Source organism: Poecilia formosa, unplaced genomic scaffold (assembly GCF_000485575.1).
Source record: "Poecilia formosa unplaced genomic scaffold, Poecilia_formosa-5.1.2 Scaffold64, whole genome shotgun sequence".
Lineage (NCBI taxonomy): Eukaryota > Metazoa > Chordata > Actinopteri > Cyprinodontiformes > Poeciliidae > Poecilia > Poecilia formosa.
The window spans coordinates 8,480-33,673 of NW_006800003.1; the positions used below are offsets into that span (position 1 = coordinate 8,480).

Below are 25,194 nucleotides of genomic sequence, written 5' to 3' on the forward strand. Positions count from 1 at the left end.
CGTGTTGAAAAGTGATGTATCAAATTTGAAACAGTGGGTCAGTTAACTCTAAAAATCTGTCAATTGTCTTTTATTGTACTTCATGTATTTTACATGTATTTCAAGCAATGTATAGTCTTTTTTCATATAAACTAATGACATGTTTGCATGTTCATAATTTGGTACATTTATAGCTTAAAAATAGATATGCAACTTGCACCTTTTGCTTATTTTCATTGAAAACTGACCAATTCAAAGATAAAATAAACACTCTGTTTTTTGTGCCTGTGTGTTTTTTTAGATGGCAAAGACATACACTGTTGAAGATATTCTGAATATAATTATGGATGGGAATTCAAGTGACATCGAGCAGCTAGGTGAGGCTGAGGCTGAGGATGAGGATGAGGATGAGGATGAGGAAGGGACTCCTGCAAGGATTCTGGAACACCCAGATAGCGGAGATGATGAAGAAGAGAAAAACCCAGATAAGGATGATGATGATGAAGCACCAGAAATCCCAAAGGACAAAACAACAAAGCAGTCGGGAAAGAGCAAAGTGAAAAGGAAGGAGTATCGCTGGAAAAAAAAACAGTTTGAAGCCCCGTCTGTTGAGTTTGTGGAACCTGTTGAGGAAGACTCTGAAGAGAGGCTTGACTGGACACCATGTCAGTACTTCAAATATTTTGTGACTGAGGACATGCTACAAGAAATTGCAGAAGAAACAAACTTGTACAGTGTGCAGAAAAATGGAAAGTCTGTTAACACAAATGCCCAAGAAATCGAGCAACTTCTGGGTATGTATATGCACATGGGGTTAGTACAGATGCCCAACGTACGAGCTTACTGGGAGATGGAGACAAGGTACCCCCCAGTTTGTGATGTGATGTCAAGGGGTTTTTGCTGACAATTTCTTTACGTCAGTTCCATTGGTAGAGCACTTGAAACAAAGAGGAATCTACTACATAGGCACAGTCCGAATGAACAGGGTGAAGAATTGCCAACTGATGGATGAGAAAGAACTCAAGAAAAACGGAAGAGGGTCACTGGATTTCAGAGTAAACCAGGAAAACAACATCATTGTGAGATGGTATGACAACAAAGCTGTGAACCTGCTCTCTTCTTTTGTTGGTGTTGAACCACTGGGCAGTGTGAAGCGTTGGGATCGAAAAGCCAAAACCCACATAATGGTTCCCAGACCGGCCATTGTTGACACTTACAACAGGTTCATGGGAGGCATTGACCTTCTTGATATGCTTTCTGCACTGTACAAGTTCAGCTTCAGATCCCGAAGATGGTACATCTACATTTGGTGGCACACCATCACAGTGGCAGTAATCAATGCATGGATCTGCTACAGAAGAAACCTGGAGAAACTGCATCCCAGGCAGAAACACCTGCCCCTGCGAAGGTTTCAGGCCTCTGTTGCCACTGCCCTCACAAGTGCACGAAAGGTCAAAAAGTGTGGCAGACCTTTGTCCTCTCCGGAAGCAACGCCAACCCCTCCTAGGAGGAGGAAAACCACTGAGTTGCCCCCTGATGTGAGAAAGGATGGCCTCAATCATTTCCCAACATGGGAAACCCGACAGAGATGCAAGCACTGTGTGGGCCACTTTGCCCATGTGTTCTGTGAGAAATGCAGAGTGCATCTTTGTCTGAACAAGGACAGAAACTGTTTCCAAGCCTATCATAATGCAAAATAAAAAGGTTGTGAGCCACAATATGTCTAGAAAATAATTGAAATGTTATGTTCTCGAGACTGCCACCCTGCCAGTTCCATTGGTGGATTTGTTATTGCTGCATTGTTGTAGCACTTTTTATGTTTGGAATTAACAATTTATCTGAGTTATTTGTGTTTTATTATGTTTTTGTTTGTTCAAGAAAAAATAATCTTTGAGCATTGTGACCCGATGTATCAAATATGATACAAAATGAAACTCATATTTGGAAAATGATATTTGAAAAATATTTTTTTTGTTTGTTCAGAGGGACCAATAAAGGCTCCAGTTTCAAAGAATTGGAATTTTCTGTCAGTTATTTCATGGTGTGGGCTTTACAGGGTTAAGTCAGATTTCATGAAAAAATATTGCAAACATGNAAGAAAATGTAAAATGGCAAGATGCCTAATTTTTTATAGCTTAACTTTTTGGTTTGGCACTCTTGGGTTTTATTGGTGTGGTTTACAAAACTTTGCATCAGCTTCAAGGTTTCAACATTACAAGCACGAAAACAGCCAGATATAAAACAATACAGTGGAAAGTGTTGTGGTTGGTGTTCATTATCATTAGCAAGAAGATGGAAATACAACTCTTTCAAACTTCATTGGCTTCTGGAGAAAAAGAATAACTCTGAATAATAAAATGTATCAAAAACAAGATGTGTACATCTTTGTGTGTGTGTGTGTGTGTGTGTGGGTGTGTGTGTGTGTGTGTGTGTGTTTCTTTTAACTTTTGTGCCTAAAGTCTGTGCATGGTTACACGTCAGAGGTTCACACCAATTGTAATTATTGGTTAAAAAACACAACCAAAAAAACGTTTTGCATCCTCTAAGGTTTAAAACTACCTTCTTCTGAGAGCCGTCTGGATTTCTTCACTTCTCCGTTCTCAGGAAAATGCAGCTCCAGCTATGTTCATTATTGTTAATATCCACACTATGAGAGAACGTGTTTTCTTCAATAACTTACTTACAAATTACTTGTAAGATTTCATCAAAGATTTGTTGACATGTCGTAAATCAACACGCTGTCTCGTCTGGAGCGCAGTGTGACAGGCAGCTGATCTGCTTTGTGAGTGTGAGCATGGCTAATTGCAGAAAAATGTCAGCACATGAGCCGAGGAGTGAAAACGTGCAGTGGGAGGTTTCGGTGCATCAAGATGTTCTGCTCAGTCAGAGAAAGGTCAGCGTGTGATTGAAATGTCAGGTCGTCCTCGCCGTAGCTGTGTGTAAACATGCTGCTTGTAAATACCCCCCCCAACTCCCCTCGTTTCATAAAGCAATTAGATCATCTCCAAGACCGTTTTGTGGATGCTCCTCTTCACTTTCGGGCGGAGAAGGACTTTGCAGAGAACTTTTAAAGATGACAACGCCACCTTTAGTCAAAGCAGAAGACCTTCAGTCTTTGTTGTGTATTTATTGCTCTGTTGTGGTAAATTACCTTTAGTGTCAAGGGTATTTTGGTTCAAGTAATAGACTGTTCTGGTGACATGCACTTGCCGCTCTAATCTTAATATAATATTTCAATGTGAAGACCACAGAAAAGTCAGCAAGATTTCCTAGATGCCCATCTCAAAGAAACACAAAAAAATGAATCATGATCGGATGAGATTTTTATTTTGATGAAACGTAACAGATTAATTGAATCAAATGCAGAAAAGTTCTCCAGAGTGTTTTGTGTCTGATTGCTTCAAAATAGAATTGTATTTAGTCCTGCCTTTGAAACAAACCTGCTCAAAAAGTGTGAGGTATGTCAGCAGAAACGTATCAGAACATGTCGTGGTGTGTTGTGGGTTTTTTTGTACTACATCCATTTGCTTTGGTTTATATTCAGACAAATAAAATGTACAAATCCGGAGACGACGTGAGGCATTCAAGAGAGCGTTTCTGGTGCTCGGACTTTAGCCAAAGCCAGTTTCAGAGCTGGTAGAAACTTTCCATGTGTCTTTTTCATTTCCTGATCATCTTCCACAACATTTTAGGAAAGCTATAGAACGGTGAACTGCACTGATAATCGGTAGAACGAAGCGTTCCGAAGTGTAGATTTTTGGCGTCTTTGTGTAACACTTTCAGGAAAATAGAGTAATGTTGTATGTTGCTCCAAACTCGAATAGATGTGACAGTGATGACTGGTTAGAAAAAGCATTGGCATCAAACCACTGCATCTTTTCAGGTTACCTTTTCTAACAATACATTTTATCAGGCACACACTAACTTTAAGCAATTTAGTTTTTTTTTTTTTGGGGGGGGGGTTCTGTTATTTTATGGCTTTTGTTTAAATATGGAGGTAAAGCAGAGAGAGACATTTTTATTTTGGGGTATCTTCACAAAGGTATTTGCTGGTGCATACCTTAGATGGCCTTTTCTTCCTGTTCTGAATCGAGATGCAATGCAAGCTCAGCTCCGAAAATAACTTCTCTCAAGCATCAATTTGAGCTGACACAGTTTGACAACATTTAAAGAATATGCATAAATTTATTAGAAAATCCTCCTATTTATTCATTGAAATCACAGCTGGAGCAAATAGAGTGACATTCTCGATGACTGGAGCCATTTTTGTTGCAGCGATATTCTCAAGTTGTCTTTCTTCCAAGTCCAATCCAACTTTTAAGTCTTTGAGGAACATGTCCAAATCAAGCTTCAAGCCTTTCTAAGTCAGAATTAAATTTAAAGACTCTACTGACAGAAATTAATATATATATTTTTTAAATCTTATCATGACATCCAGGTCAGTAGTTCCCCAAACCTTTTCCTCAGGTTCCCCTGCTCTGCATGTTGTAGATGTTTCTGTTCCTGCACACTTGACTCAAATGATTGCCTGACCGCCTCTGCAGCGCTTCAGAAGAAGTTACATTTATTTTGTTTCTGAAATGATCCAAAGTCACAGAGATATTAATGTGATAATTTCTGTGAAGCTAGAGCTAGCATGAACAGATTAACAGACATTTATAACCCACAATCGATCACTGGCTAATGATCAAGTGCATCTTTTTAAAGTAAAACATGTGCAACAGAAGCAGCGTGTAGTTCACATACCAGCTTTTAATCATTCTTCGCTATATGGCATAAAAACAATGATTCAAGACTCGGATCAGGAATCCAAGTCAAGTCTCAAGACTTCTGGGTGTAAATCTGACTCACATCTGAAGTCCTTTTATTTTAAATACAACTCAAGTGTCAAACTTGAGTCACACTTAAATCAGATTAAGTCAGATTTCATGAAAAAATATTGCAAACATGATAATAATCTGAGTAAAAGAAAATAAATGATAGGGACATGATGCAATGTTAGATTTACAAAAAAAAGGATAGAATTCCTCCTCACTCTGCTAATTCTTTTCTTTATCAAATAAATGATTTTGTTTGTGTTTTAAAACATTTTTTTTTAAAAACAGATTCCGAAGCCTGATTGTTGAACATTCCAACAGATGCTTTACACAAAAAGATTAAGAAATAACTCAAATAATTTTATACATTTTTGTTGGAATTGGCAGAACTGAGGCAAAACAGGATTATGCATCTCAACATTCTGTAGCATCATTTGTTATTACAGAAATGTCTTTCACAAAGAAAGAAAGATCACACACAGTACAAGCAACTCTTTCTATAAAAGCCAGTGTGTGTGCAGACATGGGTTGATTTTGTTTCACTTTTGGTTTTTGCATATTTTTATTCATGCAGTTTTATCCCCTTCGGCTTTTTTAACCTCCACTTGTTTGGTGTTCCTCCACGTTGATCCGACTCAATCTGTTTATTTGCTGTGCATGCTGCTGATATCCTCTGTTTGTTTTTCATCAGCAGCGTTGCCCTTAGAACAGCACATACTATATAAATTGAACGTAGCTGGCAATCCAGTACTGGCAAAAAATAATTTAAGGAGCTCTTTATCTGTGCAACATAGATGCAAAAAATGCAAACATTGAATCCCAACCCATTTAAACGTTGACTGTATTCTCTAAACCTTAGAGATAAGTTACAAATACACGTCTTCAAGGATTACAGGATCTCATTTTCTTTTCCCATGTTACGTCAGTGAAGCGGTTTAGAAAGAATATTGAAATGTTTCACTTTATGTTAATTTCACGGCTTAAGAGCTTAAGGTTCTTTCTCAGATGCCATTTCAAACTTAGGTGCAAAGCTCTCCGCTTCAGGTAACGTAGTTGTCAGTTTCTCAAATAAATCCTCTCTCGCCATGTCACTTCCTGTCAGGTACACTTTAGAAAACTCCATAATCCACCAGGAAGACGGTGTTCTATCAGGTGCATCTTGTAATTTGCACTCTGCCACAGGAGAATGAGGTTGAATGGATTGGAGAAGCGACTCATTGTCACCTCTGACATAACTGTGGTCTTCTTTGAAATTTGAAGTAAGGAAAAGCATAAAAATATGCACATCATTCTTTAGCAAAGTTGTTTCCTAATTTCAAAGTGTGAAACTTTTTTACTTATTTATTAAAGCCTCTTTGTATTTTTCTCAGTCCCCAGGTTATAATACACAAAACATGGTCCAATAAATTTTGCACTAGAAGAATTCAGTGTTTTAATCTATAAAGGGAGCATTCAATGACACAAAGATCCACGGCTCTCAGTGAAAAATGATCTGCTGACAGACAAAGATTCAAAAACCTGAAAGGTTTTCGAAAAAGAGAAACAGTGTTTCATTCAGTGAGCTGCAGACAACTTTAAGAAAACAAAAGAAATGCTCAGAGAAAGGAATAATTGTCTCTCCATCCAAGATTAATGGGGAACTGGGAGAGAGAGTCTCAACTTTCAAACATTTAGTAGTTGAAATCGACTATGAGCTGTATTTTAATCATTGGGCGCAGAAAAAAAAAGTCCAGGATACGGCAACGCAGGGTGTTCTGTTTGTGAACATTTTGAAATCAGACAGCACCATTCTCCAACTATTTTAATATGCTCTTTTTACAGAGGGTTTTATCTTTCCAGTGTATTTGCACTTTGGGAAATATGCGCGCTAAAAGATCATAAAATATTGCAGTACGTGACTAAATTATCCAGCAGGGTTATTGAAGTTGACCAGGTAGCTGCAGCACAGCTGTACAATGAGCTGATTATTAAAAAGACGAATGAAATTCCTGTGGATTCAACACATCCTCTGCTTTAGAAATTCAGCAGAAGGTCGAATGGGAGGATTTTTCAAAGAGAAATCTGAACTACGTGGCTCCACAAGTCATTTGTGCCTACAGCAATCAGACTGCAAAATAACAAAGCACACCTGTTGCACTTTATCCTAGTTTTTGTTTTGTTTTTTTTTGGCGGGAGGTGTCTGTTATCTTATCTATTCTTATCTATTTTATCTTAGCTATTCCTCTTTTTTGACACCGTCCTTGTTAAGACGTACCTTTGTATTTTTGTCATGTCTATATTGTGCCTCTAGTGTGTTTTTACTCTTTTTGTCTTTATAGATTTGCCGTGGTGGATCACCTGAGTTTCCTCTGGTGGATAACATGCCGTGAAATGGCATTGCTTTAAAACTGTCGCCTAGGCAACATGTGATAACTGAAGTACAGGGTCAATTGAAGCCTGGACAGGAGATAATGCAACCAACTTTGAATGATTTGTTTCACACCTCCTTATTTATTTGCCTTTAGAGGGAGAGGGATTGGGTGGAAAGGAGAACGGACTTCACCCAGGACCCGTAGCAGGATTAGCAGTTAATTCTGAAAACTGAATTAAATTTACTTCTATGAAGATGAAGAGTGTTATAATCCATGAATGTTTTATCTTTAAAACCTGTGGGACATTTAATGATCTGCAATCCGGGGGGTTGGACTTCATGAAATGTATAACCTGAGACATAAAAACTGTAAAACACTTTAATATTACAGGTTTAAACGCCTGAAGAAGAGAACATTTACTCTCTGGGGATTCCTCAGATGTGGTTTTTTCAAGTTTTACTTGTCCTTTTGATTCTGACTGAAAGAATGTTGTTTGTCTTTGGTAAATGTAGAAAGTGGTCAATGTTAAATCATTTAAAAAGGACCTAACAAGAATTTGTCTCTTTATTTCTTATCGTCATGCCTCAGCAGGTTACAGGTTCAAGTCTTTAGGGAAATTATATCAACACATCATATTTTCAGAGCAGTTTTCATTCTCTGCAGGAGAGAAAATCCACTCGACCCCCGCCCATGATCAGCCTCTTGAATCATGTCTCAGATGTAATTAACAGGGAGTAAAACTGGGATTTCTAATCGTCACAGGACAACTCGTATCAAAATGTGGCAGTAAGGCAGACCAGGGAATATACATTTTTCACCAACAAGACATACTTGCTCAGGATTGCATCATACAAAAACTGGCTCTGTTGATAATACTAATTACATATGACTGAATTGATGTACGTACGTATTTTATTTTATTAGCAGAAATAAATGTTTGTGTTTTAGATAAATGAATGAATTTAATTAGTTGACTTATTGAAACTGCAAAATAAGTTTCAAAGGCAAAACATTTGAGATAACGAACAAAAATTCATTCAGATTGCCGCAACATCTCATGCTTAATAAATTTCTTATTTTGATAAATGACTCCATGTTATTGAAACACACTTTAATTTAATCCTCCTTTCCATGGTTTTGACAGTGACAGATGGGGTAAAGTTTCATCTAAAGTCAAAGCATATCCCTGACCCGTCTCACACTGTTGATCAGGACATTTAACAACTGAGTTTTCCTATGTCCTGCATTGACTGCACTTTTCTTACATTTTATCTTGCAATCAGAAGCAGACTGCAAAACCGAAGCTTGCACAGGAAAGTTGCAGATATAAAAGGATACGATCTTCACTGTTGCAGGAGTTGCTCTGCTTGTGTTTAATGCAGTTTGCAAAAAAAAGGAACTCGTGTCAAACCTGTTACTTTAAAGAAGTAAGACTGAGTAAAGGCTGGAAAATGTTCAACGGTCACCTGAGCATATCGGCTGTGATGCTAATTTCACAAGCAGATTCACAGGTTTTCTCGAATTTTTTTTTTTTGCAGGATGTTCACCGGCAGCTTCGACATCATCCCTCTCTCCTGCTGCCGTTAGTTGAAGCGGGGGTTGAAAGTGCACCCTTCATCTGCAAAGCGTCACATTTCCCTGTGTCTCTAATTTGAGGTTTGACCCTGAAAAGGTGCTAATGCCACCATGAGGGGTGGCGGCGTGGAGTGGGTGGGGTTCAGCATTAACAAATAGCATGCGGTGAATTCTACTGGATGCTGAAGAGGCTTTTCACAACTATAGAATAAGCAAAGGTGAAAGAGTCTTCCTGAATGCTTGACCTGTGCACGGCTGAATAAAACCTGACAAAAAAATTGCTGAAGAGCTGCTGACAAATGATGGGTTCAAGTAAAGGAAATGCTTTTAAGGGAATAACAGTTTCTCAGAGTACTGTTGTAAAGGATATATATATGCAGCTCTGCTATTTTAACATCTACTAAAAAAAAAAAAAAAAAACAAGTGAAAGGATTGGGCTCTTTCACAAACTGGCTCTTTTATCCATGAAAGCATGCATTGGAGGTGCGCACAAAACTATCATATCCATGTCCTTGGAGTACCTGCATGTGATCTGTGAGTGGTTACACCTAACAGCCAAAAAGCTCCATCACCGTGTCTCTCAGCAGGGCTGTCAATAGCTGGATTTCAACACATCTCTCAGTGGGGGAGCAGGAATGAGCACCTACTTGCTGGGTCACACATATGCAGCCGCAGCAGAGAAAAAGCCCCGAGGTGTGGATTGGATATTCATCACTCCCCCTGCTCTCAAAATGCCTTAAAGAGAGAGTGAAAAGTTTTTTGTTTTTTTTTAAAGTTTTGAGTCAGGCCAACTGTTTTAGCGAAAGATTTATTCATCTGATTACGTTGAAGACATGTCATAAGCAGAATATATGGTATAAATATATTCAGAAAAAATTCTTCAACCAACTGAATCAAGGCAGGTGTATTTTTATAGCACCATTCATACTTAAGGCTTTGAATTTAAGTGTTTTGAATTTAGATGATTTCAATATTACCACCATTTTTACTGTGGAAGTACACTATGGTCAAAAGAAACAGAATAGATTCTGAGGTATGAGAGCAAACAATTTTGTTTTTTTATATGGAGGAAAAACACATTTAACATTTTTTAGACCTAAAAAAGAAAAGAAAAACTGACGACTCAAAATGTGGTCATCTGACAAAATATATCTCACATCTCACTTCATGGCTCTATGAGACATAATTACATCAACAAATGAAGCAAAAACAATAATTATGAGTTAATATTTAGTTTTTAAAGCATAACTGTAATTGTTCTCGGTTGATTTCCTTACTTTTTATTTACTTATAACGTGTTTATTTTACAATATTTTTTCTACTCCCCTTTTTTTTAGATTTATTTTTTATAAAATTATTTATTCATGCATAAAATTTTGTTCCCATGAAGTTATTTTTAAAATGATTTCCTGTACGTGTTTATTATTGAAAGATGTCATCTTGTATTGTTTGGATTATGACGTCCAGATTAATTCTTATTTTTACGTTTTGCATTTCCAACCATCCATCCATATGAAGACATATAAACTTAATTTTATTCAAATCCTAGAATGTAAAATGCCTTTTTATTATGACTGTAACTTCTGGTTTCCTTTCATGTAGGACAAAATCTACCGATATCTACTTTGCAGAACCTCACTTTAGTGAAAGTGACAATATTATTTGAAGAACTGAGATAAGCTACGTGGCTAACTACATTAATAATTCTTTAGAAATACATTTTTATTTTCCTGATGATTGATAGTTCTTTGTTGTAACATTTACCAGTTCTCTTTTAGAAAGAATCAAACAACCTCATTCTTCGGTTCTCTCAGATTTGTCCTTTTCAGCAGTAAAATTGCTGAACCAACTTCCAAAGCATGATCACTCCAGATTCACTCCTTTGGATGAAAGATGCCGAAAAATGAATTGCATTAATACCAAAACATACTTTTAGGGAGAAAATTATTAAAAGCTGTTACCCAACTTATAATATTCTTTTAAAAAGATCCTTCATGAAATTTGTTTTGATGGAGGAAAATGATACATTCTTTGCAGATGACTGTGTCTTTTCTCTTCTTTTGTTTTTTGAGTCCCAGATGTAAGCCACTTTCTACTTAGTTGTGCGTATTCACAAAGCTTTCACAGTTGCAAGCATTGATTGTGAAGGTCAGCATGCAGCATGAAGAGATAAGAAGCTCCAAAATGTTTAAACGGGTTGCATTTTGCATTGAGTAGAAATGGAAATGGCATAAGTTCGGTGTTCATTTTTGTTGTCAGTGACATTTTTTAATTTATTAATAACTACGATGAATATTGTGGGGCTGGGAGTTGATTTAGTCAGCTGAATTGCTGTAAAGCTGGAGATGGAAAGCGGGAAGCAGAGCTCTTGGCCACGAATTGCTTAGTGCTGTTGTGACGAAACGCTTTTTGATCAATATCCTCCGGACAAAAGAAATTCAATTTAATTTGTCTCTGTATTTTTATGACACCATCATTGGTCACTTTATTAGGTACACCTGTTCACCTGACACACAAGTTACACACAACGCAGGTGACTTGCTGAAGCAAACCATGAACAGCTGAATGGGTGAAAAGGGAAGTTTCTTCTTTGGAAAAACAATAGTCTTTTTTTTTTGTTTGTTTGTTTTTTGAAGACAATAGAAGCAGATTTGTCTTGTTTGCGAATGTCGCTTGTGCGTCTGACGTACGGACATAAACACGGGGATACAAAGGTTCAGGCCAAAACCCTTTGTATGTAAACAAAATGCAATTAATTATGTTTTTCTTTAAAAAGTAACGCTTTAAATCTGTGCACTCATATTAACAGAAATGGTAACACTTTATTTGAAGGGGGGTGAATAAGACTGACATATCACATGTCATGAACATGAATAAGCCTTCATGAATATTTATGACTGTTGTCATAAAGCATCATCCGGTTAATTATGACACTTTTAATACAAAGTTGACATTATTCAAAATGTCTTTGTTATGACAACTTGACATTAACCAATAAATCATTATTGATATAAATTTGTTATAAAAGAATTACTGACTGAACTTTAAAAATCAGGTAACTTTATGTTATTAAAGGTAAAGTTTAAACAGTAATGATTTATGACACTTTCATATGTCATGTTTATGAAAGTGTTATGACAGTCTTATTCACCCCCCTTCAAATAAAGTGTTACCACAGAAATTAATGCGTTAAAGTCCTTGCCCTAATTTCAAGACAAAGATGTTGTTACAAAGTAACTCCAACTTATAAAATGAGCTCAGCCATACTGGGTAAAAAGTCAAAATGAGGGTTTTCAGCAAAGTTTTAAATCTACACAGTGAAGAGTTTTGTCTAATGAGCACTGGCAGTGAGATCCAGAACCCAGGAGCTGGCACAGAAAAGGTCTGAAAAAATAACCACGAGGCAGCACTTGCTGACAAAATCTCTCTGCCATGATTAGAGAAAGGCAACCGAAGCTCAGACACCCACAATATTATCGAGAATATCTTAACATGCACCATTTCAAACCTCGACGCAGATGGACTGCCTGAAGAAACTGAGCGTACAGCTCACTCAGGCGTATTTCCCAATAACAGATGGAAAAATGTAACTGGGTGTGTTGGATCTCGATTTCAGCTGTGAAATTATGGTAGAGTCGGACTTTTCTGCAAACTATATTAAAGCATGGATTCAGTAAGACACACATCAACAGTTCAGGGTGATGATGGGGGTGTAAATTCACACTTTAAGCCTCGTAGGAGCAATTGAGGCGAATGTAAACATCACAGACAACATGAATTTTCATGCTGTTGATATTCACCCCTTCATGACCAAAATGTGCCCCTTTCTCAGTGGTAACTTTTACCAAAACAAAGCATCATGTCACAAAACTCAAATGATCTAAAACTTAAACTAATATGAAAATAAGTTCATTGTATTCCATTGGTCACCCCATTTTATTTTTATTTTTTTTTTTAGCTGTATTTAATCTGAAAGTGCAAAAAAAAGTGTAAGAAACGGAACTTTAAGCCATCAGCTCAGTGTTTGTGATAATCTTACCTCTTTGTTTGTCACTGAAGTAGCTGAAATATGTCGGACAGGTTATCGTCACCACTTCTCCAACTCTGGCTGAAGGCCAACAGGCGACGATGTCCCACATCCCCTGGCAACCTGCCAAAAAAAAAGGTCAACAACACAAACATTGCATCACTCGAGACAAACCGAGAGAGGGCAATGACAGAACCAAGTCATGGCACAGCAGAGTCCTAAATCCTTCAGTGCCACAGATCTGCAAAAAGTCTGGTTTACTAAAGTCACCTGTGTGGAATTTGCGAAATAATTTCTTATTTGTATTTTACAAATGAATGCAAAGTTATGCCAAACATTTCATAAATCTTGTGATAGAAGGAAAATAATCTTGTTCTGAACACATAAAATAGTCTGCAGTTACTTAAAATTATTTATCGTTCAAACATTCGGGTATAAAAAACTAAATCACAGAGAAGTGAAATTGAGGTTGTTGTTGTTGTTGTTGTTTAGGATAACTTAGTGATTTCCTTCTTAAGTTTTTGCAGAAATCTATTTCCATCCCTTTTCTGTATTACACGTCAAGGCCGCAACCTCATCAGCCGTCCTCATTCCGCCACCTAGCACCCTGCAAAGCCTCAGGAAGGTGTGAAAAGACAAAAACACAAGCTGCAAACTATCCCTGCGCCGATTTAGTTTGTGAAAAGTTCAAAACAAAACAAACAAAAAAAAGTTTCTCAAAAACATTTGAGTCTTTGGAGCGAATCCGCTGCGGCTGAAACTTTCTCAGCCATATGTTGTGGATGTGCGTTCTCCCACGAATGCACAATCTGCTAATTCGTTTATTCAGGATGTGACCTCAGAGTTCAACTTACACTACCTTCCTGTTGAGGAAGCAGATAGGAGAGCAGAAAAATGAGATCGGTGCAGAGATAGGGAAAGCTGTCCCCACACCGGCTCTTTATATGGGGCCACTTAAAGCAAAGTGCGGTATGTCCGTGGACGGATGTATGTTAAACTGAAAGCAGTTGGAGGAAAGACTGACACCGTCTAATAAGTATAAGTGATTTTGTGCACTTTAAAATGACAGGAATCCCAGGAAACAATGATTGAGTGGGTGAGAATATAAAGCAGTAATAATTCAATTTTCAGATAATGCATTAAGAGGCATTGCTGTGTTGTTAAATGATTTTGCATAAGTGTGTTGAGGAGGCCCGTCCATTTAGAGGGATGATTTCTTACACCTACAGATGATGTAACTTATCACGACTTTTTTTTTTTTTTTTTTTTGCGCATTCAATGTATTTTTTTTTTTACTTTTATGACTTTTCTCTTTATTTACGTTATTTAACCTCCTACTCTGATTGAAATGTTACAATTGGTTGTACATTAATGGGTCTGGATATGTAAGACCTTTGTTTTAATCTAATGCATTGTGTTTTAATAATAATAATAATAATAATAATAATAATAACACATTTTATTTGAGGGTGTATTTGAAGCGAGAGGAGAGATTCAGGAGAAATGTGATTCTTAGAGGACAGCAGCAAAGACAAGGCTATGAAATGTCTCTAAAAACCATCTGATCATATCTACAAGCTCACTTGGAGGCGTGAAAAGAAAACAAAAACAAAACAACAAAAAAACAGACAATTTTGTCCTACACTGAAAAGCTAACAAGTTGAGTTTTTTTTTTTTTTTTTTTTTTTTTTTTTTTCAGCTCTCCTGGAGCTTCAACCAGAACTATGATATTTGGTCAGATGACACTAAGGTTGAGCTTTTCAGCAACAAACTGACCAGGTTGGTGGGGTCTGACGTAAAGCAAGCAAAGCAAAGAACCACAGGCATGTCTTAGATAAAATCTTTGTATTTCTTTTCTGTGATCATTTAGCACGATAAAAGTGCCAACCTCTGAGTTAGAGCTCCCACAACCAGAGACGATATCAAGCAGCGTCTCATAAATCCTGGGACAACATCGAGGTACGACTGCAGCAGCATCGACTGACATGGGACTCCTTTCCTCCTGTGTGCAGCTACTGCACGTTCTACCGCTGTCTCTTTTCCTCCCTCGCCTCTTCCTCTTCACTGTCCTACTCTCGTAATAAACACATTGACATCCATAGCATGCTGTCCGTTTATTGACGGGCCGACATGTCAGATCCGTCTGACTCGATTGTGCTGCAGCCACAATTCATGCAGTTTGTCATCTTTGGCCACGCCGTGTGACAGGAGCTGCGATAATGTCTTGGTCAAACGGCGTGACACTTTCAAGTCCTGTGCGGTTTTTGAAAAGCCGGGACTACATTGTGTTAAAGCACCTCATATTCAGCCAAGCACGGTGAAGGACTGAGCCTAAGTTACTGTGTTGAATTAGTCAGCCGTATAAAATACGCTCTATTTCCGTTTTATCTACAAAACACCAGAGTGCACAGCCTTTCCTCGGAGTGAGTTCACCCTTGCAGCTTACTCTTTCCTCCTAATAGCCCCCTCTACACACTCAACAAACAAAAAGAGTTTTCAAGAATGACCTGAAGTGACATTCCCAGAGGTGCGATTTTCACAGCTCTCTTTCTCCAGCTCGATCTCATTCATCACGTCACACATCTGCACCGATAGCACCTGAAAAAGATTAAGAAAACAAGATCTAATAAGAAAAATATGCATCATTTCGCTGCGACACGGAAATTACTTGCAAAAAGTTTTTATTTTGGTGATTAAGAGGAGTAGAAAGGTTCTGTTCAAGTTTTTCTTTATCTTATTTTAACAACATTTTAGCTTCCCATAATGCCTTTTTGCAGTCAGAATCAAGCTCCTGCTGATAATGCAGTAAATGCACAGAAATGTTCTCTATGTCAGAAATCTAAACAAAGCCTCTTCTTGGAAAAGGAAAATAGATGCTATCATGCAAATGGATTAGGAAGTGGAGAGGGGGAGCCACTGAGTAATCTGCTGCGATTGTTCATCTGTGTCAACAAAGGCTGAAAAATGCGGGCTGACAGCCACTGGCAGAGAGCCGGTGGGCCAAAGAAAACGTGTAAGACGAGCAGCAAAAGCCCGAGAAGGTCAGAGGAGATGAGCAGAGAGAGGGATGGAGGAGTCGGTATGAACCAGAGCATATTCATGAACTCTCCCAGCCCGAGCTCCTAAGCAGTGGGAGCAGCAAAGGTCAGAGTAAAAGGAGTGCTAGAGCAAAAAGTAGTTGATGTATTAAGAATTCACTGAACCCTGCATGGCCAGTAATTGGTCGGTATCGACACTTTAGGCCTCCCTGCTGTTGCAAATCATCGCTGTCAGGAAAGAAGAATAAGGACATGGCATATAGGAACGGCTATCGTTTTCAGAGGCTATTTTTTAATCTGACAAACACTCATCGGAGCTCTATTATTAAACATGGCTATTCATATACCATGTATATGTTCCTTTATTTATGTTTCTGTAATTTATGTTTAACAGGACCTCTCACCAATAAATCTTTTACTTTTTTATATGATGCTCCCTTTATTTCCTTTTAAAAAGCAGCTTCAGATTTGTGGGTTCAATTGCAGACTGGAGTACAAGTACGTTTCGCCATGTTTTCTCTGTTTGTGGATAATGGCTCTCACTGTGCTTCACTGGACACATGAAACCTAAAAAATGACTTAATAAAACATTTGTTAGCGCTATAGTACTGGCAAGGACTTTGTTTCTTATCTGTTCTGGAATTTCTTTTGATGGATTCATAAAAACTTCTAGCCTGCTTCTTGATGCCAGGCAGACTCTGTCTGAGTGTCTTTAGGTCTGACTGTAATAACCCTGAGTGTGGCTTGTAAATTTGATGTAAATAAAGCACTAAGACACAGCGAGACCAGTTAAATTTTGACGATGAAACATTGAAATGTTTGGCACTCCGCACATTAAGACTCAACAAATAAATCTGCCTTTGAACAATCTGGTTATCGCGAAAAACAAACCTGCTGCAATACAATTAAAGTTCGTGGTTGTAACAAAACACACATAGCTAAAGTCCAAGAGGTCTGAATATTTTACAAGCCACAACATTAGATATCTCTCCTGTCTTGTCCGGGTTTAACTTATTGCTTTATTTACCTCCCCCTGACATGGATGAGGTCACGCTGACACCATCCATGAGGTTTTGCTCATGGGAGTCTTTCCCTAAAACTGATTACAGCATCAAATCCGACATACCTGAAAGTAATAGCAGCAGAGCAGCCGGGAGATCAGACTTTAATCTGCAAACTGGATGTACATAAATCGAGGCAGAATGAAATCTCCTGTCGGTTGAACCATTTGGTGACCTTAGTATTGATTGACCTGGAATAGACTCTGGGTCAACGTACCAACTGTGCACTTATTTAGTTGCTTCATTTGCACAACAGGCTTCTCTCTGAGAAAGACACTATCATCACAATGAATTTACAGCACAACATAGAACTGTCCCACGTGGTAGCTAGCACATCGTTAGAGACGTTACGCTTCAAAGTCCTCAGTGGGGAACTAAGCAATAATTCAAATATATGCGAGAAATGTCCTGACTCTGCTCTCAAAAGTCCAAAAGTCATCTGTCATACATGGAAACGCATCCGACTGAAGCTGCATTTCACTTTGTGCAGCCTGACTCAGCAGCAGTTTCCACTGTAGTGAGGCCAGAGTTCGAACACAGCATGAAAGGCGTCGCTAACGAGCTGAAATGAACTGAAGAGGGGGCAGCACTAAAGGGTTTACATGCCGTTTAGTCATTTTGTGTGGGAACAATACACACAGGAACAACAGTTTCACTAAAAATATGAATTTATGCGTAAAATTATCTTCCTTAAAACAAAGCTGCCTGTTTCCGATCAGAATTGATCGGAAACAGGCAGCATCTGATAAAAATAATAAAACTCAAAAGAGCAATAATTTAGAGAAAACCTTCGGTAACAAAACGGGTTTTTATTAGAATTTTGCTACAAAATGACAAAATGTCTTGAAACAATCGATGGAAATATCCTTACTGCCATTACAGCACTTCAACACTTTCAGCTTGTTTCCTCTGGAAATGTTGACATGTTAGTTTTGGGGAAGAGCCATTAAGGTTGGAAGGACTTTACCATCATTTTGAGCTCTAAATGATTCACAATCATTTTGTTACTGATGTGGATTTATCCTCAAATATCCTCTGTCGTAGGAGAAAACTTCTGATTCTTCATTCAGCGATTCATTTTCTGCTATTTAATGCTTTTGCGAAAATTTTGTTCCACTATAAGTGGGCTGTGCTCTACCCGTCACCGGTAATGTGACCAGGTAAGAAAAGACCTAAAGGAACATTGCCACATTGTGTCAACCGTTGAGTTTTGATCCAGCCTCCAGGCACCGTGACAGCAGATTTCATCTTCTTAGACACATATTTATGGATTTCACATTAAATTTCTGCAGACCTCAGTTTGAGGAAAAAATCCAACACAGCTCTCTGGAAATGTTTCAAGTGGCAAGACCTGGACCTTGTCATCTGGTATGCAAGTCATTTTTCCCATGGTGAAACTTCTGTTCCCATTTCTATGATGCAAGCTTTCTTTGAGGTGGCCTGACAAACCAAACTCCTCTGTGGAAGCTACATTTTTTAGTTGGCTTCACATTTCCTGTTCAAGCTTCGAGTGACGTCACATGCGAATATTTGTGTCAAAGTAGATTTCGCACCAAGTAAGGGTATTTGAAATCTAAAACAACTTGGCAACAGAGGACCCAAACACAAACAGAAGATAGGCAGGAACACGGGCACCTTAATATGTCATGAAATCTGTTACAAAATTTAAGAAAATGTGGAAACTCATCTATTTTTTTTCATTCTTGCCGTTGGGGGGTCAATCAAAAGAAAGCACCTAAAAAAAATCCATCAAACAAAAGTAAGATTATGTAAACAACTAATCTTATAACTCATTAAACTATTTTGTTTTACGTTGTGCATGGTAGTGTCATGGTTTACATTCTGCTTATGATCCTGAAGTTCCTAATTGAAACCTTGCTTCAAATCATTTTAATAACACATAAACACATTCAAGGAGCAACTTAGACTTTGTCCAAAAATTGCGATCTGGCGTCTGTTGCTCCTCACCTGCTAAAAATCAGAATAGGAAGAAACTGAACTTACTTATTTAATGTAAAATGACCAGGATTTTTTTTTAAATTACAAAATATTACAGAGCAGAGACTAATGGGTAAATGTGCCCACTGCCACAAGTCTGGACAAAAGATCTCAGGTTTTGACTGTAAAGCTCAAAATAAAAGCCACTGTAGTGTTTCTGTAACTTGAATGAAGATTGCTCGAGCTTGAAGTTCACGAAAGTAAGAAAAATCCGACATTTAGTCCCCACTTTCCTCCTACTCTTTCTTTCATCAGAAATAATAAGGCACTGCTTAGTGTTCGGTGTTTTTCAAACTAACAGGCTCAAGTTTCAAGCCGAAGATTCCCAAAAAATGATTAATGCTGCATAAACAGAATAAACTCAGAGACAAAGTCCCTCATCAGACAAGCAAACAGACATAATGGAGTGACGTCTGCGCTGCCTTAGCCTGTAGGCTGCTGGGATCAAGTGTTTTTTATTGCTCGGAGTTGGTTTATTTTTACAGAGCCAGAACCACAAAGAGAGTGACCGGTGCTGAAACAATCATCCAAGTTCACCACATGGATTCAACCCTGTCCTCAAAGAAACAGAAGAACGGGAAGGGCAGTGATTCATATTTTTTATTTTTTATTTTGGTTTAAAATGTAGAAAGTAAAATGAAGCATGTATCACCTGAGGTTGAAAATACACTTCTAACATCTCCAGTTGAACACTTCTTCTTCCACACCGACAGCAAAATTGAACAATAAATCAATCTCCATGTCCTAAACCTTGCAGTCGGTGATAAGTGGACCTGTGCAAAGCCCTGGGGAAGCACACACACACACACACACTGCAGCTTAGCAAGAAAAACATCTCATAAATACCTGTCAGCTCTGATAGTTTGAGCAGAGCTCATCATGAGGGCCTGCCAGGCTGATGCGTCTCAATTTTTAGGGACTGTTGTTCTTTAAAATGGCAGCCATGCTTTCCCTTGTACGATGGGGAGATAATGATCAAATAAAAGACGAGAAGAGTTGAGGGAAAAATGAAAGGAGAGGCTTGTGTCATTGTGCGACCCATCTATCCAGCGTGATGCCTTTATATCCAGCCTCCATCTCTATGTGGAGCAACGTCTGCACCATGTGCAATCCTCGCTCAATAATTTTAGGATTTATTAACAAATGTGCAAAAAAAAAGAGAAAAAAAGCATTAGACATGAATGACTCTACTAGCCAAACTCAAAGAAGTGTGTCACTTTTAAACACATGTTTAGTGAACTAATAAATAACATCCCACAAATTACTGTGGAGAAAAATAATCTGTAAAAAAAAAAAAAAAAAAAAAAAAAACAGTAGAATCCTCAATTCCTCAATTACATGAATCCAGTCCAGAGCAACCTTTTTTTTTTTTTTACACAACCTGAAAGAAAGTAAAATTATGTAATCGTTTTAAATTCAGTTTATTTAGGTTTCAATAAGGGCAACAGAAAGTCAATGGAAAACTTTCAATGTAAGTCCCCAGTAAGTCAGTCATTAATATTCCAGCACACACCTCCAAAACACAGCAGGCGTGAAGTCCGACAGCCATTTAAGCAGCGTATGTACCACCTCTAGTCAGACGTAGTAGTGAAAACAGCATAAGCAACAACCGTTTGTCTTTGGAAAAATGAACAGTGCTGCTACACTTCTCCATTAGTTTCAAAATCTGAAAGAACCTGACCAGAAGAGGCAATCCTCAAAGGTTTTAAAAGAACAATATCCGGCTGAAGGATTGTGTCTGAGCTCCTAAACATGATGGTGGTCGTGGACTGTTTCACATCCATCTCTTCTTCCTTTGTGTCTGCTGCACAAGCTGCGCATGTGGCCAGAAACATTTACATTCTTTTACATCTTACCTTTTTTTCTGTCAAACCAGCAGCACAGCGTTTTGCCCTTTTACCCTTTTTTTTTCTCCTGCACAACCAGCTTTTCAGCAGATGTTTTTTTTTTTTCCCAAGACAATCAGTGTACTGCAACATTCATCGACTTTCGCAATAAGATATTTGTTCAGACTGCAAGTTACAATAAGTCAGGATATCTTATCCATAGTGTGTCATTTAAATGTGGGAAAGACCGTCCGTTCCTAGAAATGCTATTTACTTGGAAACAATTATCATCGGATAAAAAATAGAGGTTTATGATAAGGACACACAGATTCAGGTTTACACAGGACCAGAAATGGCTTCATGAGCTGCCTCCTATTTTATTTTAGATTTCAAAGACATTTATATTACTGTGAAAATGTCAGAACAGCAGGCATTAGTCCTCCTTCAAACCAGATTAACGCTGCCCAAGACTCCAGAACCTCAGAGGCTATTTGAGCATTGATGGATCACGTCAAAGTCAGGAAACCTATTCAGTGCAAACATGAAACTATGTCACGTCTAGGTCTTTCTTTTCTGCTGCTTTCATGGCCATCTAATGACAACACTCTGTACGCTGCGAACCTCCTTAGCAAGGTTTCAGCCTTGCAGTAAAGATGAGAATAAACATCAGTCTTTTCTTGAGCTCATTCACAGCATGAGGGAGCAGCACAGCTCCATCTGCCACAGCATTCTGTGTGCATATACTTTATACAGTGTTGTCATCACTAAACTCAAAATCCAAAAGATATCCCCAAGAGTCTGTCACACCCAGGCTCCAAAACCCGAACCTGCTTGTGCTGCAACTAGTTTGAAATTTTGTTGTAAACCATATCAATCACGTTTTACCTTTCTCACACTCTGCCCTTCTCCTTTACCCCGTCTTGAAACAATATGGAGCTCCTGTTTTGAGGCTCCAGAACAAAAAAATTTGAGAACAGCCTATTTGCACAATTTGGAGGTATGTGCGTTCCTTTCCTTTCGGGAGATCTATGTCATAGCAAGGTCAGTGCATTCCCATCTCCTTGCACAGGTGGAGGTGTATTTATTGGCTCGGAGATCTTGCCTTTCTTGTCTCATCTCTTTAATGAGATCATTTTAATTACAGAAACATCATTGGTAAAATGCAACACAAACAAACTTCAACTCTCTATCTTATGTAACGGGGGGTAAACTGCATTCTTGATGCATCACAGAAAACCTTTCCAAAACCTTTTTTTATATATTAAAATTTAGCAGATTACTATAGCAGATGTTCATAGATACATCTTTTCAGTTTGTGCCAAAGTCATGTTTGCTCAAGTGACTAAACATGTTAGATATAACAGGGAACAAATTGCCAAACACAACGTGGTTTATTGTTATGACAACAGGGCAGCCAAAGTCATACATTTTTACTTGTTATAAGTTGCTTCATTTTAAAAGCACTTAAATATTTAATGACGAAACAAAAGGATATGTGCCTGGTGAAACAAAAACAGGTGCTCTTCATATGATTGTGGACCTGCTTGATTGCTTCTCTGCAGAAACTCAGCTGGCACATCTTAGCAGGGTCTGCTTGCTCGCCCCTGAGGGGGTTTAAAGAAACATGTAGCTAGACAAAAAAAAAAAAAAAAGCGTGAGGAGGTGAGCTGTGTAGTGATGTTCAGCTAACCGAACATCCAGCTGTGTTGTTAGAGCGACATGGCTGAGATAATGTTTTGTTGAGTCTCACACCAGACACAAATTCAGACAGTTTTCTCTTGCTTGCTTCTCTCCTCGTCTGATACAGCAATGAAAAATGAGACAATAGAAAGAGAAAAGGAAAAAAAAATGCTTTCTTACTTCTTGGTCAAAATGTGACTAAACATCGATTGCTCGGAGCTGCACTGAAAACGAACAATGCAACGATATTAGGGTGATTGCATGGCGACTGAAGCGCCGCACCGAAAAAGTAATCCAGTTCATGTCAGCCGAAAGTAAGAGGACAGCGAGCGTCTGTCTGCAGGGAGGCGGCGTGAAACAGTGAAAATGAATGTTCTGCTTGGTTGGGCTTGGGAAAAGATTACAATTTAGGCCATCAGTACAAATGATATCATGGAAAGATGGGAGAATGGTAAAATGGCTTCTTGAACCGTTGGAAGCTCAGGCAACAGGAAACGGGCTGCTCACACTAAAACGTAACTGGACATGATTATTCATGTTGGTTGCTGCGTTTCAGTCGACATTGATGTTCACGCTGGCTGCCTCATTCGTCTCTAGCAGCCATCTGTTTTCAAAGAGCTTGATGTTATCTCTGACCTGATTGATGCCTGCTTAAATTTTGCTTTCTATGCTGATTTGAAAATGCTGCTTCGCAGCCTTTTTTATGAAACTGATAAAAAAAAAGCACCCCTCTCCGTCCCCGCTGAAGAACTTTCTTTTAATTAAGCTTTGTTGTGTTATTTGAAGTGTTCTGTTTATGGCTGCTCTGACGGAAACTCATTTGTCACGGCCTGCTCTGTTAACTAGCAGGAGGCGTGTCAAACGAATGCTTTCCGTCAAAATTTACCTCATTTCTCATTCTGTAACCACAACAGGAAATCGCCCAGCTGCACTCGAACGCAAACAGTTTAGACGAAGACGGACTTTATTTATTCAGATGGTTCCTCTCGGTGTCAGTCAGGTGATTTTGTTTTTCACATCCAGAGGGAAGGACGAGTTATTATCGCCCGCCGCGCTCTCTGTCCTCTTCTTCCTCTGTCTCCCATATGCTTTGTGTTAAATCGATAACAGTGACATTCAGCCACTGGCGCGCAGTTTTTACCCACTTAGGGGACTTTCTGTGCAGGCTTGAGCACCACATTTTCTCACTGAATGTATTGATGTAACATGTCAGGCTGTGTCACTTTAAAGCCACCACAGAGGACTTTGGGAAAGACGCACGGCAAGAGCCACTAAGCCGGATCAACAAGTGATGATTCCGGTTAATGCAAGGCGTCAGGGTGGCCCAGAAGTAATCAAAGGCAAGGAGGCAGAGAGTCTTTATTATTTTGGGCCTGAAGGGAGCCCTTCTCCGTGGGCAGTAGCTACACTTAATCCACAACCATCATTCGTGTCCTAGAGTTGTCTTTGATTGCCTCTCACAAGTATTTGAGAACGGGGAGAAAAAGCATCCCACTTCTTTGAAATCACACCAGTGTCTGGACAGCTGTGCAAGTGAACAGAGATCAGCACAAGCATAAATGCTTCTGATAAGACCACAAAATTTCACGTGAGGTTTGAGTGTGAATAGACAAGACCAAAGTATGTGGAGCCACTGATTTTCCCATCTTAGCAAGGGAGGTTTTAATGGTTAAAAAAAGGAACCTACAAACAAATGGGATAGTGAAGCAATCATCCTGCGCAGTTCCACAAAAAGCCAACAGTCATCCAATCAATGGATGGATGGACGGATTAGGAAATACATTTTTCCAGACATCCCTTGTCTTTCTCCATCGTCATCCACTTTGAATGCACTGATTGCTGCACATTATTGGAGAGCGAAAACAATGACTGAAGGTAAAAGCAGCTGAATTCAGGTCCCATTCAGTTGCTCTGACTCACAATCCAGTCTGTTGAAAAATGTCTACTTTATACCAGCGTGGCCTTGGCTTAGACCATCTATTTGAATTACAAACGCTTTCTTCACTGGGCAGAGAGCATCCGTCGACGACTACCGAGAAATTAAACGTTCTGAGTCACCTTCTGAGAAAAGGATGAAAAAATGTTTCAGAAAAAGCCAAACGTCTTTAGGTTGTCAACAAGTGGCAGGGACAATGTAGAAAGTAGATATGATGTCAACAATTCAAGGCTTTCACTGTAAATCTAAGTGATTAAATTACATTAATTTCATTTAGTAGGAATATTGTTAAGTAGATCAATCACTTTTGGGTAAACATTACAGTGGTAGTAGTGAAATGCGAAACAATCAAATCAACCAAATGCCTTAACAGGATTATCAGGCTATTTTAAAATAAATAAATAAAAAAAAAACACTTACTTTTGGAAGACATCCGTACAGCAGCAGCAGAAAAAGCAGCTGGAAAGAATCCATCCTGTCGTCCGTTTCTTTTCCCAGTTTCAGCAAAGGACAGCTGGTGGGAAGTTGAATCAGTCCTGTTTGGATCAGGTGATTTCTCCTCTGTAAAAACTACTTAGACATGAGGAGAACTGAGTTGGGGGGAAAAGGCTGCTGCTGCTGCTGCTGCTGCTGCTAGATCAGACCGCGCTCCTGTCTGCGCGCCTCTCCAGCAGTAGGAGAGCTGCATCAGCTCCACCTCCCTTCCCCTCCGTCCCTCCCCTCCGCCATTCACAACTCCACGGCGCCGGTCCCGGGGGGCCGTTAACAAGGCTGTCATCTCGCTGCGTGCTGTCGGAGGACTGTGTCGGTAAGAGAGGCCGGTAATTAATTCCTGTGTAATCCCTAATATTCCATTTAATCTTCTTCAAATAAACAGAGGCTGAACGCGGTCTGACAGGCACGCTG

At 38.9% G+C, this 25,194-nt stretch overlaps 1 protein-coding gene across 2 annotated transcripts in view; it reads right to left on the reverse strand.

Annotated features, from left to right (window-relative positions):
- Positions 1-24,949, reverse strand: part of LOC103139798 (vasoactive intestinal polypeptide receptor-like) — a 33,350-nt gene extending 8,401 nt beyond the window's left edge. The window contains exons 1-3 of one of the 2 annotated variants that reach the window (XM_016672719.1): positions 24,709-24,949; positions 15,257-15,347; positions 12,762-12,872 (exon numbers count right to left, since the gene is read on the reverse strand). In XM_016672719.1, coding sequence (XP_016528205.1) covers positions 12,762-12,872; positions 15,257-15,347; positions 24,709-24,762 — 256 coding nt within the window. In that variant the 5' untranslated portion in view covers positions 24,763-24,949. The remainder of the gene's footprint in view (positions 1-12,761; positions 12,873-15,256; positions 15,348-24,708) is intronic. The other variant, XM_016672720.1, reaches the window with a different exon arrangement.
- Between the last annotated feature and the right edge of the window lie 245 nt (positions 24,950-25,194).